This window comes from Pan troglodytes, chromosome X, assembly GCF_028858775.2.
Source record: "Pan troglodytes isolate AG18354 chromosome X, NHGRI_mPanTro3-v2.0_pri, whole genome shotgun sequence".
Lineage (NCBI taxonomy): Eukaryota > Metazoa > Chordata > Mammalia > Primates > Hominidae > Pan > Pan troglodytes.
Genome location: NC_072421.2, coordinates 20501851 through 20516407, shown reverse-complemented (window position 1 = coordinate 20516407; position 14557 = coordinate 20501851). Strand labels below are relative to the sequence as shown.

General features: G+C 40.5%; 1 protein-coding gene across 25 annotated transcripts in view; it reads left to right on the top strand.

Annotated features, from left to right (window-relative positions):
- The window catches only part of BCLAF3 (BCLAF1 and THRAP3 family member 3), a 75748-nt gene extending 64133 nt beyond the window's left edge, over nucleotides 1–11615 (top strand). For 14 of the 25 annotated variants that reach the window (XR_010154653.1, XM_054676984.2, XM_063803949.1 and 11 more), the window contains one exon: nucleotides 3510–11615. Coding sequence is in view for 14 of the 25 variants with exons in the window: in XM_054676984.2 (XP_054532959.1) it covers nucleotides 3510–3539 (30 nt within the window). In the remaining 11 variants the exon portion in view is untranslated. Of the gene's footprint in view, nucleotides 1–2744; nucleotides 2773–3509 lie in introns of all 25 variants that reach the window. The other 11 variants (XR_010154651.1, XR_008542090.2, XR_008542086.2 and 8 more) reach the window with 11 other exon arrangements.
- The last annotated feature ends 2942 nt before the right edge of the window (nucleotides 11616–14557 follow it).

The following is a 14557-nucleotide window of genomic DNA, read 5'->3' as shown; positions in this document are numbered from 1 at the left end:
TTTTTTTTTTTTAGACAGGGTCTCACTCTGTCGCCCAGGCTGGAATGCAATGGTGTGATCACAGCTCACTGCAGCCTCCACCTCCCGGGCTTAAGTGATCCTCCCACCTCAGCCTCCCAAGTAGCTGGGACTACAGATGTATGCCACCACATCCGGCTAATTTTTGTATTTTCTTGTAGGTACGGGGTCTCGCCATGTTGGCCAGGCTGGTCTCGAACTCCTGGGCTCAAGCGATCCACCCACCTCGGCCTCCCAAAGTGCTGGGACTACAGGTGTGAGCCACTGCACCTGGCCTCGTTAGTCTTTTATCTTACCTTATTACCTTTCATATAGTCAGTCTTCAGAAAATGCTTATTGAATGGAGTTGAATTTATTCATATACACACACACACACATCCATCCGTATGCTCTAAAATGTTAGTGAACAAAAGCCATTGTGTCAGGGGTCCCTAAGACCATCCCCAGGTTTTGCTAGGACTCAGACGACTTCGCATGTAGTCTTTCTCATAAAAGAATAGAGAGCAAAATCAGCAAAAGGAAAAGGCATATAGGGCGAAGTCCAGAGGAAACCAGGTGCAAGTTTCCAAGGGTTCTCTCCCAGTGGAGTCTCACAGAACATACTTAATTTCCTCATCAGTGAGTTGTGACAACACATGCGATACATTACCACCCTGGGAAGTTTGGTAGAGTCTCAGTACCGAGAGTTTCTACTGGGGGCTGATCATGTAGGCGTCCCCTGCCAAGCACATACCCAAATTCCAGACTGCCAGGAGGAAAGGGAGTGCTCAGCATAAACCATATTATTTACACAAACAGTTTCAGCACCCATCAGTTAATGGTGGGGACCCTCTTGAAATCTAAGTTCCCAGATGCTGGCCAAGGGCCATTTTGTAAGCAGGCCTTTCCAAGGACAGCAGTCAGATCTGCTGTGTTAACCCTTTTCTGTACAACCTTTTTTTTTTTTTTTTTTTTTTTTGAGACGAAGTCTCACTCTGTCATCCAGGCTGGAGTGCAGTGGCGCCATCTCAGCTCACTGCAACCTCCGCCTCCCAGGCTCAAGCGATTCTCCTGTCTTAGCCTCCTGAGTAGCTGGGATTACAGGTATGCACCACTACACCCAGCTAATTTTTGTATTTTTAGTAGAAATACGGTTTCACCATGTTGTCCGGGCTGGTCTCAAACTCCTGGCCTCAAGTGATCCGCCCACCTCAGCCTCCCAAAGTGCTGGGATTACAGGTGTGAGCCACCACACCTGGCCAACGCAACCATGTTTTTGTTTTGTTTTTGAATGGAGTTTCACTGTTATTGCCCAGGCTGGAGTGCAACGGCACGATCTCAGCTCACTGCAACCTCCGCCTCCCAGGTTCAAGTGATTCTCCTGCCTCAGCCTCCCAAGTAGCTGGGATTACAGACACCCACTATGACGCTCAGCTAATTTTTTTGTATTTTTAGTAGAGGCGGGGTTTCACCATGTTGGCCAGGCTGGTTGCAAACAATCATATTTTTTAAGAGCTTAACTTCACAGATGGTTAATGCCTAAAGGGAAGAGAAAATCAATATGGTAGGAATGGTCAGGAGATATATGCTAAGTACTTCCATTGATACACTCTTCTTACAGGAGGTAGATTATAAGCTGAGGCCTGGAGAAGAGCAAGACATAGAAAGGGCTAAAGCCAAAGACCCATGTTTGGCAGGAGGATGTGAGGTTGGGGAGAAATGGAGGTGTGCAAATTATAGACGGCCCCAAAAGCTGGGCAGGAGGATATTTAGGGTTTGATGTGGTGGCACTAGAACATCTTCCTAGACTGAGGAGAAAGTGGTACTTTAGGATGGCTATGTAGTTAGCAGTGGGTGGGGAGGTTCTGGGGAGAAGAAATGAGGTGCAGGAAGACCAACAAGGGAACATGTGTGGTGACCCAGATGACATGTTATGAAAACCTAGATAAGAAGTGCTCATATATCTAGTTCAGCATTCTGCTTAAAATGGGCTTTTATGGCCAGGTGCAGTGGCTCACACCTGTAATCCCAGCATTTTGGGAGGCTGTGGTGGGTGGATCACTTGAGGCCAGGATTCAAGACCAGCCTGGGCAATATGGTAAAACCTTGTCTCTACAAAAAATACAAAAATCAGCTGAGCGTGGTAGCATGTGCCTGTAGTCCCAGCTACTCAGAAGGCTGAGGCAGGAGAATTGCTTGAACCCAGGAGGCAGAGGTTGCAGTGAGCCGAGATCGCACCACTGCACTGCAGCCTGGGCAACGGAGACTCCATCTCAAAAAAAAAAAAAAAAAAAAAAAAAAAAAAAAAAGGGCCGGGTTGGGGGGGCTTTCAAATCATTGGAAGGGTGGAGGGATCAAGTGGAGATAGGTTATGAAAGAAGCTATGTCAAGGGTGAATGTAACTCAAAATAATCACACATTTAACAAGATACTTCAACTGAATCTTATTTTAGAATTATTGTAGTTAGAATTTCCTTTTAAAGTTGTAAGTAGGTAACATATTTTATTTGAAGATAAATTTATATGATTTTTATATTGTATAATGAGTAAAGAACTAGGATACAATGAAGTCTACCTCTATTTAAAGGAATGATGTTGACAAATATATATGTGCATGTATTTTGAAGATTTCATTAACCAAAATAGAAGAATAAGAATTTTCTATCAGCACTGTTTTTGTTTGGAATTAAACATTTCCATACTAATATAAATGCCAAAAAATAAATCAACTTTTACATTTCTTTCAGTTTTAATAGTGTAAGATCCTAGTGAAAGGTAAGGATATGTATATTAATAAATTTTTATTTTTTAATGTCCCTAAAAAATGTACCATTTTACCATGTTTGCTCCGTTATTACTTGCATGGTCTTATGTCCAGTTTGTGGTTAGTAATTGAATATTGTGCATAGTATCACAGTATAGAATCCACGTTCATTATTCTCTAATCATAGTCTCATTGTTCTTGTAAATTCTTCTTCCTGTATTTATTGAAGCCTTACACCTTTTTATACTGTAGTTAACCATCCAAAAGTAAGAAGGCATTTCCCCCTCTAATAACTTTCTCTGCAGTTATCAGTCAGTTAAAAGAGCCCATGTAGTTTTAGAATTAGAGATATAGGATGGAAAAGATAAAATACTAATTTGAGGTGTGCGTGTGTAGTGTCAGGCTCCGTACTTGAGAGCCAGAGGTTTAAGAGTCTTGATTTTATGCCAGGGATGCCTTCACTGAAACTCACCCAAATAGCAGAAGACTGTTTTCATCAATTTACTAATATCAATGTTATCTAGCACCATATGTTTTCTTTGTCCTATTGATTTATCATGCGATATTGCTTTGATGTGTTCTGTTGTTACTTTGCGCCTTTGGGGTTCCACATGCCTTCGTGGGAATCTCGGGGTGCAGGTAACACTGTATAAACGAAAATACTTTGAAAATTGCAGTGTGAACAAAACTAGCTCAGATGTTTGACACTTTGTTTGAAGTCTTTATTTCTCTTGTTTTCTCTCAATAGGAATATACAGATGTTGCCACAGGAATCTAATCTGAAATCGTACAAATGGAAATGACGCTACAGGAGGATGTTTGGGAGCATCTCTCTCTTTTTGTCAGGAGTTAGAAGTGACACTAAGGCACTAATACTGTAACTTCTTGATAAAATAACTTTATTTTTTAGTAGTGGAATGCTGCAACTTTTTTACACCTAACAATTGCTTTTAAATTACAGTATTCAATTTAAAAGTTGTATTAACTACAGTTTCCTTTGCAAAAAGTCTCAAAAGAATCACTTGAAGGGCATTATTTGTTGATGCATTTTTCTCTGAGCATGGTTTCATAGAGAGAACTTCACCAAGTAATATTCAGACGTTTATATGTTGAAAGTTTTGCTTACATAATAAAAACAAAAACAAGTGTCTGAATTGTATAGTGTCTTTACATGAAAGAACTTTAAACAGTGGCCTTATGGTAGAAAATTTTATACCAGATTTTTCTTTTTCTGATGACATTTTGGCTTATAACTCGAAGTTTTCTTAAGTTTCTGAAGATCAAGGCCTATATAATTCATACATTTCATATTATAAGAAGGCAAGAGACAAGGTGCTTCAAATATTCCATCAGGTAGTTGTGAGTGCACTGAATTTTTAGTAATATGTTCATTCAGTTTTTTTCCACAACTATTTGCTCTTTTCCAATTTCAAAATGCTATTGTGGAAAATATGTAAAGATTTTGTAATCTATAGTCCATCTTATTTTTCCCTCAGGGCAAGCTTGTGCATATCATATTTTTAAAGGCTTTTTAAAAATCTGACAGACAAAATCTCATATTTGAAAATTGTACTTTACTACTACAGCATTACACATTTTGCAAGCACATCTTATAGAGTGTTTACTTTTAGTTCAGTTGATATGTATTGCATACCTACTATGTGTAAGAGCAAATGGATGGGATTTTAAATGAAATTTTTAGGCCCCAGTACCTTATTTCTTTATGTTTTCTGTGTTCTGCTTAACAGTACATATACATTCCCAATTACATTGTAATAAAATAAAATGTTGTTGCTCTTTCTGCTTAAATAAGTTACTTGCCAGTTTGTGAGAGCATTATTTTAATTTTGTTTGAGACTTATAGCCTTGGATAGCACCTCTGTTTAAACAGTGTTTAAAGCACTGTTCTGTGCTTACAAAGGCAGAGCTTTCAAAATTAAAATGTGAAGGTTGATAAGAACTTGGTTTTTCATGACTGGATGTGAAAAATCTTAGTACATTCAGTTTTCTTTTCCATATCTTTAAAAGAGAGGGCAGCCTTTTCCTTAAGTGAGTTCATGATAAGGGGGGCAAGTGCACTTGATTCATTGCTAAGCAGGTAATAAATTTGGGTAGATGGCCTGTCTTGTACTGTGTACAATCTCTATAGGTCAGGTTTTCCAAACATATTTAGCATTCCACTTATGGTAAGAAAGAAATGCATGCACACAGGTAGTATGGCAACTTTATATTGTGTTAGGTACTTATAAAATCTGTCTTAAATTTTAAAATAATTGATTTCATTTACTCCCATACTCTAGGGGACAGTAATGAGCTTTGAATATTTAATCATTTGATTGACAACTATGTATTGCACAGATACTGTACTAAAATTACAGCAATGAACAAGAAGACAAGACACATGGACCCTGCCTTTATGGTACGAAGAGTCTAATAGGAAAAATGGACATTAAACAGAAATATAACTTGGTAAATGGCCTTTATAGCTCGCTTTTTATTTATTGTAACACATAAAGGTAAGATGGCTGATTTACTATTATTCATTCCACAACTGATTCCCTATTTGGATATTCTTTTGGCACTGTCTCAATATGCAAAGCGTGTTATCTGCAAAATACCTATGCAGAAAACATTGTGTGTATAAGATCTAAAGCCTAAAAGGAAAAACCAACTTTATAATTTAGAGTATAAAATAAGGACAGGGACCGTGTCTGTCTTGTCCACCATAGTATCCCCAGCACCCAGCTTCCTATTTGACATGTGGTAAGAGTTCATTAAATATTAGTTGAATAATGAATGAATAAATAGGGAATAATAGAATATGTTTATTAGGAACTACATGTGTAATTTTCATATGGAGATTGAACAAAAGGTTATCCATAGCATTTTTTATTGACTGGAAAGAATTTGACTTCTTGAATGCATAAGACTTGAGAAGAGAAGTTCTTTTTTTTTTTTCTTTTTTTTGATAAGTCCCCTACCATTGCCTCCTCACCTTCCTCCACTACGTGCTAGGCCCTTCGCTGGTACTGGGAAGACAAAGATAATAAGACACAGTCCCTGCTGTGAGGAAGCTCATGCACTACTGAAGAAGAGATTCACAAAAACAAAGAATCACAATGTAGAGTAAGTACTTTAGTGGACATATATACAAAAGGTTGAGAGGAAAGTTGACATTTCTGATTCAGCATCCCCTCGTCATGTTTCTTTCCTATTGGTTTCACCAACCTCAGAAGGCACTATTCTGTTGGTGGTTTTACTGGTTTTAAAAATTGATGCATTGGGGGAAACTGGGTAAATTGTACGCGGGATCTCTCTGTATTATTTCTTTTATAGCTGCATGTGAATCTAGAGTTACTTCAACATAAATTTCAATTTGAAGAATTGCCCATAGTCTTATCACAGAGAACACTATTATAAATATTTTAGATGATACATTTTCATTTTTTTCTATTGGAAAAAAACTCGCTACATTTATGTGTAACAATTTATGTAGATGTATACTATGTATCACATTTTACCTAATAAATCCTACATTTTTGAATAGTTTTTTTTTTAAAAAAAAAGATGGGGATACTTCCAGGCAGAAGCAAGAAAAGTAAAGCTGGATGAGAAACTCTTATTGTCTTTATTACCCAGCAAATTCAGTAACCACCAGGCACAAATTCACCAGGAACAACCAAGCAAGGAAGGAAGGAGAAGAAGCTGATGCAACAAGGTGTAGTATGACTTCATCCCTCGCCCATCCCCAGAAGTAGCACTGAGTAAAACAATGGAGATGACAAAAATATTGGTAACAGTGGGCCCCAGTATGGACAAAGGCACTGACGAGGTGACCAGGCCACGTGGAGGAGAGTCAAGGAAAACTCTTGGGACAACGAAGTCTTTGCTTCCATCTCAGGACCTCAGCAGAAGGGGTAAGATTCACCAGGACTAGGCATTTCCCAGGTCTCAGAGCAGCCTGGGAAAGCCAAATCCTGCAGAAGTCAGAGACACCTTTGACTGTGTCTAGTGAGTTCTGGTTCTGGACATTTAATGGGAACCTAGAAGAGAGGGGATACCAGGTTCCCCAACAAAGTTCCGTCAAATAGGATGATTATGAGCTCTGAGTCCATTAAAATACAGAATGAACATTTAAGAACTGAGGAATCATAGATGTAGAATAGTATGTAAATGTTATAAATCTTGACAAAGAAAAATTAATGTACATTGACAAATTCAGACATGGAGGAGGTAAAGTGGGATAAAGACTAAGAACTAACCGTCTCATCATTCATGGCCAGGTGTCATGTCACGTCATGTCTTAAAATTATAATTTGGGGAAAAACTCTAGTGACCAACCTTAAGTTTTTCCACAATCTTTTTTTTTTCTTGACCTTAATACAGTGGTTCTCAAAGTGTGGTCCCAGACCAGCAACATCAGCATCACCTGAGAACTTGTTAAAAATGCAGATTCTTGGCCCCACCCCAGACCTCCTGAATCAGAAACCCTGGGGGTGGGGCCGAGCAATCTGTGATTTAACAAGTCCTCCAGGGGATTTTGGCACATACTTGAGTTTGAGAATAACTGGCTTATTTATCCCTTTTAGGAACCAGTGAAGAAACATTTATCTGAAGTTCAGCAGCCCCTTCAATTTAATGCCTAATTTTTTTTCTATTGCATTCAAATAAAGTTAAATCTAAAACTTGTTTGCTGGCCGGGCACAGTGACTCACGCCTGTAATCCCAGCACTTTGGGAGGCCGAGGCGAGTGGATCACTTGAGGTCAGGAGTTTGAGACCAGCCTGGCCAATATGGTGAAACCCCATCTCTAATAAAAATACATAAATTAGCCGGGCGCAGTAGCATGCACCTGTAATCCCAGCTACCTGGGAGGCTGAGGCAGGAGAATTGCTTAAACCCGGGAGGCGAAGGTTGCAGTGAGCCGAGGCCACGCCATTGCACTCCAGCCTGGGCGACAGAGCGAGACTCCATGTCAAAAAAGAAAATAAATAAATAAAACTTGTTAGAATAAAAAGTTTAGGGATTCCCCTCGTCAATCCTGTCTGTACATATGAGTGAATTGAGAGGTCTGGAAACATACCCACCCACTGTTAACACTGTTGATTTTTTTAAATGGTGGGATTATGAGTGACTGTACTCTTCTGTATCTATCAAATATAATGAATGTTGTATCATTTTTATAAAATAAAGTCTTTCTTTTTTAAAACAGTGGTAAGAACATTTCATCCTATCCATTATATATCTGCTACCAAAATCCAGGTAAACAAGCTTTTACGTTATAGGCTGGCTACTTCACTATAGTCCATTGGGGTTTTATTCCCGACCATTCCTCCCACATCATAAAAAGTAGGTAGGCTTATTTTAAGTATGTATTGTGTTGAGTCTTAAGTACAAATTATTGATTTGTAATATTTAACAATAATATATAAAAAATTAAATTTGGCCAGGCACAGTGTAATGCCAACACTTAAGGAGGCTGAGGTGGGTAGATTGTTTGAGCTCAGGAGTTTGAGACCAGCCTGGGCAACATGGTGAAACTCCATCTCTACAAAAAATACAAATATTAGCTGGGTGTAGGGGCGTGCACCTGTAGTCCCACCTATTTGGGAGGCTGAGGTGGGAGGATCTCTTGAGCCTGGGAGATCAAGGCTGCAGTGAGCTGTGACAGCCTGGGTGACAGAGTGAGACCCTATCTCAAAAAAAAAAAAAAATTCATCTTACTGCTTTTCTTTTTAAAAAGAAAAACAACTTTTTTTCCTGATCAAAAGTTGTTAAAAGACAACAGGCCCAAAATGGTGTCACTCATGCTAAGGTTCCATATCACCAAACAGAAACCTAAGTTGTTTATTTGGAAGATGTGACCTTCCAACAAATCAGAAGAGACAGTAGCCAAATTCCATTAAGCCAGCAAGATTTCACTTATATCCCTGTGAGGAAAGTAACCTTGAAATGGCCACTTCTCTATTTGTTCCTTGTTCCTGCTTTCCTCCACTTTTTTCTGCCTATAAAACTCACCCACTTTGTTTAGCTCATTGGAGCTCCTTTCTAATTTGTAGATTGGATGCTGCCTGGTTCATGAATCACTAATAAAAGCCAATCAGATCTTTGAAACTCAGTTTGTTGAATTTTTGTCCTTGACAAAGTAGATAGAATAGTATGTAAAAGGGAGAAAAATTTGTCTATAATCCCACTGCTCATAAATATTTAGTGCAGACTAACATTTTGGTATTTTCTCATTAGTCTTTTTTCTGGGCTTTATTGTTTTGGTAGTTGAGATTATACTTTATTACATTTTTAAGGCCACCTTGTCCGGCCTTAAAAATGTTTTATGAAATCCTGAATTATATTAAAATTTAGGGGGTTTGGCTGGGCACAGTGGCTCATGCCTATAATCCCAGCACTTTGGGAGGCAGAGGTGGGCGGATCACCTGAGGTCAGGAGTTTGAGACCAGGCTGGCCAACATGGTGAAACCCCGTCTCTACTAAAAATACAAAAATTAGCTGGGTGTGGTGGTGCGTGCCTGTAATCCCAGCCACTCAGGAGGCTGAGGCAGGAGAATTGCTTCAACCAGGGAGGTGGAGGTTGCAGTGAGCCCAGATCGCACCACTGCACTCCAGCCTAGACAACAGAGTGAGACTCTGTCTCAAATAAATAAATAAAATTTAAGGGTTTTGTTTGTTTTGATGTACACATCATTTAAGATGTTAAAAAGTAGATAGAACTTTACAAATAATTTTCTAATGTAAATTCTCATCCCAAATTCTAATCCCTTCTAATGATACTCATTATAATATTTAGTAAAGAAGAAATAGACTTTAATGTTGAGTTCTCCCTGATGACAGTTTCTGCAAGTGATTGCAGGGAACACAATGCCACTAACTTAATAGTCTCTTAACAACTATGGTGAAAAAAAGTTCCCAAAATAATGTTCAAAAAGCTAAACATAGGATTACCATGTGGCCCAGCGATTCCTCTCGTGGGTGTGTTCCCCCAAAGAATCGAAAACAGGGACTCAGACACTTGTATGGCAACTTTAATTGCAGCATTATTCACAATAGCCAAAAGGTGTCAACAACTCAGGTGACCATCTGGATAAACAAGACTCAGATTGGTGGCCTTCCCAACCTAGCCTCGCTGAGTTAGCTGCCCCTCCTCTGGGTTCCCAGAATACCCAAACACACCCCTGCTTAAGATTAAGCATGTCAAATAAGGACCTGTCTATCTCTCCCCCTCTATCTAGATCAGTGCCTGACTCAGAACTAAGAAAGAAAGATACTTGCTGAATGGCTAAAGGGCCAGCTTCTTTTTTTTTTTTTTTTTTTTTTTTTTTTGGTCAACGTTGACCAGGTTGGCCTCGAATGTGTAGCCTCACCTCCGTGTGCGCCAAGACAACCGGCCTGAGCCACTGTGGCTACCAAAAGCCACCTTCTTAAGCAAAATCTTATAGTGGCTTCCTGGTACCTACAGAAAAAAAAAAAAAAAGTTCAAATTCTAGCACCTGGCTTATGAACTGCTTGAAGAGAAAGGTGGGGAGGTGGGCTGCCCTTCAGGTTTTCTACTACCCAACCTTGTCTCCCAGCAGCTCTCCCAGGAGACCTTTGTTTCATGGTTTCCTGAAGATGCAGGGATGAACCATCAGGCTCTGTGCATCTGCTCTGGGCCAGGTGCTATGTGAGAAGACGTGTCATTGGCCACCCTTGGTGGGTTTCCTTCTGACCCCAAGCCTTGGCGTATTCATTCACCTCCCCAGCCTCTTCCCTCCCTGCCATTGATCCACATTCTACCTATTTTTCCGTATGGGCATTTCTACCAATACTTTAGTTCACCTTTTTCCACTTCAAATTCTTAACATTTCGAGAACAGAGGTCTTGTAATTTTCCTTTTCACTAAGAGGCTTGGAGGTGAATTATAGTCACCCTATTATGCTGTGGAACACTAGGTCTTACTCCATGTATCAACCTATTTTTGTACCCATTAATCATCTCCTCCTTACCCGCGCCTCCCCACCACCCTTCCCAGCCTTGTAACCATGCTACTCTAGCTCCATGAATTCAGGTTTTGTGTGTGTGTTTTTTTTTTTAGCTCTCACATATGAGTGAGACCATGTGATATTTGTCTTTCTGTGCCTGGCTTATTTGACTTCACATAAGTCCTCCAGTTTCTATCCATGTTGTTGCAAATGACAGGATTTCATTATTTTTATGGCTGAATAATAGTCCATTGTGTATATGCACCATGTTTCCTTTATCCATTCAAAAGGAAAGAGTGGAACTGGAATGTTTCTTTTTTTTTCTTTTCTTTTCTTTTTTGAGACGGAGTCTCCCCTTGTCGCCCAGGCTGGAGTGCAGTGGCAATCTTGGCTCACTGCAACCTCCGCCTTCCAGGTTCCAGTGATTCTCCTGCCTCAGCTGTTCGAGTAGCTGGGATTACAGGCATGCACCACCATGCCCAGCTAATTTTTGTATTTTTAGTAGAGATGGAGTTTCACCATATTAGCCAGGCTGGTCTCAAACTCCTGACCTCAAGTGATCCACCCGCCTTGGCCTCCCAAAGTGCTGGGATTACAGGCGTGAGCCACCGCACCCAGCTGGAACTGGAATGTTTCTAACACAAATAATAAATGCTTAAGGTGATGCATATCCCAATTACCCTGATGTGATCATTACACATTGTATGCTTATATCAAAATATCACATGTTGCCTACAAATATATACAACTATTATTTATCCATGATAATTAAATATATATATATTTTGGCCAGGCATGGTGGCTCATGCCTGTAATCCCAGCACTTAGGAAAGCTGAGGCAGGAAGATCACTTAAGGCAAAAAAAAAAAAAAAAAATAGAGTCATCAATAGATACTAAATATATGAGGCAATTTTGATGAGCAGGACATTTCAATGTGTAAAAGTGTCTTCTCAGAGATCGCTTATTTATTGCAAGGCAGGAAGGAAAAACAGCAATTATACAGTGGAAAGAACAGACAACTCCTTGACTAGGGGATGAAAATTAACATCACCAAGGAGGAGCAGATGGACATCAGTGTGATACTGTTACAGTGGGTAGCTAGTCTGGTATGAGCAGGGCAGGAGAGGGCTCCCCCGACCCACATACCAGGAGTGTCAGGCAACCATCAGGTGATAGTCAGGCGGTGGTTAACTGTCTCTCTAAAATAATGGTGATCAGCAGCTTCCCGATAAGATCTCAGGAGTTGGGAGGAGTAACGCAAGACCCCAGAAGTATGCCAACCTATAAAACCCCAAGTCAAAAGGTCAAACCGTGCACTTGCCTTTCAGGTCGCCTGCTTGGCTTTCTTCCAAGTATACTTCATTTCATTCCTGCTCTAAACTTTTTTAATAAACTTTCATTCCTGCTCTAAAACTTGCCTCCATCTCTCCTTCTGCCTTATGCCTCTCAGTCCAATTTTTTCTTCTGAGGAGGCAGTAATTGAGGTTGCTGCAGACCCGTACAGGTTCATTGCCGGAAGATATTTTGGTGCCGTGTGACACGGATATGGATTCTCCACTGCTAACAGTAGATAACACAGCATCACTAATATGGTATGTTGGCTGGGAATGCAGCACTTGAATATAATCATAAAGAATCATCAGACAAACCCAAAATGAAGACCATTCTGGTTTTTAAAGAGGGCCTCCATTCTTTCTTTCTTTTCTTTTCTTTTCTTTTTTTTTTTTTTGAGACAGAGTCTCCGTCTGTTGCCCAGGCTGGAGTGCAGTGGCACAATCATGGCTGACTGCAATCTCAACCTCCTGGGCTCAAACGATCTTCCCACATCAGCCTCCCGAGTAGTTGGGACCACAGGTGCATGCCACTGCACCTGGCTTTTTTTTTTTTAAGAGATGGTGGGGGGCGGGGGGGGGGTCTCCCTATGTTGTCCAGGCTGGTCTTGAACTCCTGACCTCAAGCAATCCTCCTACCTTGGCCTCCCAAAGTGCTGAGATTACAGGTGCGAGCCATCATGCCCAGGCATGTTGATGATTCTGGTCCAAACCAATCTTTATGGCTATGGTGGCAAAATGATGATTTTCTAACTCTAGTGCTCCCTCTACACTTACCAGCTGGCATTGGCATTCTGCTGTAAGCAAGACTCCTCCCTTCTTCCCTGCTTATTTGTCTATTTATTATTGATATGGATTCATTTCTACTTTTTCAGTGGCTTATAATTCATTATTGTCCTTGATTATTTGGGAGCTCAAATGATCCTAGCTTTGGCCAGTGGGAGCCCCTTTAAGCTGATTGCTGTGTCCTCTTGATATGGACCTATCATTCCTTTTTTGACTTTATCTTTTTTATTTCAGTAGGTTTTTGGGAAACAGGTGGTGTTTGGTTACGTGAATAAGTTCTTTAGTGGTGATTTCTGAGATTTTGGCGCACCCATCACCAAGCAGTGTACACTGTAACCAATCTACAGTATCCCTTGCCACCCCCCACCCTTTCCCTCAAGTCCCCAAAGTCCACTGTATCATTCTTATGCCTTTGCATCCTCATAGCTTAGCTCCCACGCATGAGTAAGAACATACAATATTGGTTTTCCATTCCTGAGTTACTTCACTTAGAGTAATAGTCTCCAGCCAGGTGCAGTGGCTCATGCCTGTAATCCCAGCACTTTGGGAGGCTGAGGTGGGTGGATCACCTGAGGCCAGGAGTTCGAGACCATCCTGGACAACATGGAGAAACACTGTCTCTACTAAAAATACAAAAAAAAAAAAAAAAAATTAGCTGGGCGTGGTGGCTCATGCCTGTAATCCCAGCTACTTGGGAAGCTGAGGCAGGAGGATCACTTGAACCCAGAAGGTGGAGGTTGCAGTGAGGTGAGATCACACCACTGCACTCCAGCCTGGGTGACAGAGTGAGACTCTGTCTCAAAAAAAAAAAAAGTCTCCAATTCCATCCAGGTTGCTACGAATGCCATTATTTCATTCCTTTTTCGTTATTTCATTCCTTTTTATGACTCAGTAGTATTCCATGGTGTGTGGGGGTGTGTGTGTGTGTGTGTGTGTGTGTGTGTACCACATTTTCTTCATCCACTCGTTGACTGATGGGCATTTGAGCTGGTTCCATATTTTTGCAATTGCAAATTGTGATATGCACTTATCATTTCTTTTTAGCACTTCTTTGCTCTGATGCATAACAAAATGTTTTGGTCTTTATCTTGGACATTCCCTGCCCCAGGCTTGAAATCAGTCATTTTTCTAAGGAGTCCTGGTTCCTTTTAGTGGGGGATGGTATTAGAGTCCAAGACTTGGGCCCTAGTGCCCATTGCTACTGGAGTGTCTTTGCTTATAAGCATTTTCAGCAGCCATATCTAGGAAACACACACACACACACATACATGCATATATATACATATTTTAGAAATGATGAGGTCACACTGGCACCTACCATCCATCTCCATAGGATTCTTCCTTGCCTTCTCCTATTTGATATTTGTATGTCCCTTCCTCCACAGTGAGAACCCTGGCTCCCAACATCAAACGATTTAATCATTTGCTCAATCCCATAATACATCTAAAGTAGTTTCGGAATTGCTTCACTTATACCACAGCAGGAAACAAACCTACTAAAAATAGTTCAGGATTTGTTTGCGGTTCTTCAGTGCCATGCCCCAAAGACAGAAGGTATATGGACAAATACTGTGTACATAAATTACTTGCATTAGTCTCCTCCACTCCTACCCCTGTGATATGGTCATGTTCTTCATTAGAAATACAGTTGTTTTTTCCAACTTGTTTTCAGTGGTAGCTCTCCCCACCATCCATGTTTATTTGA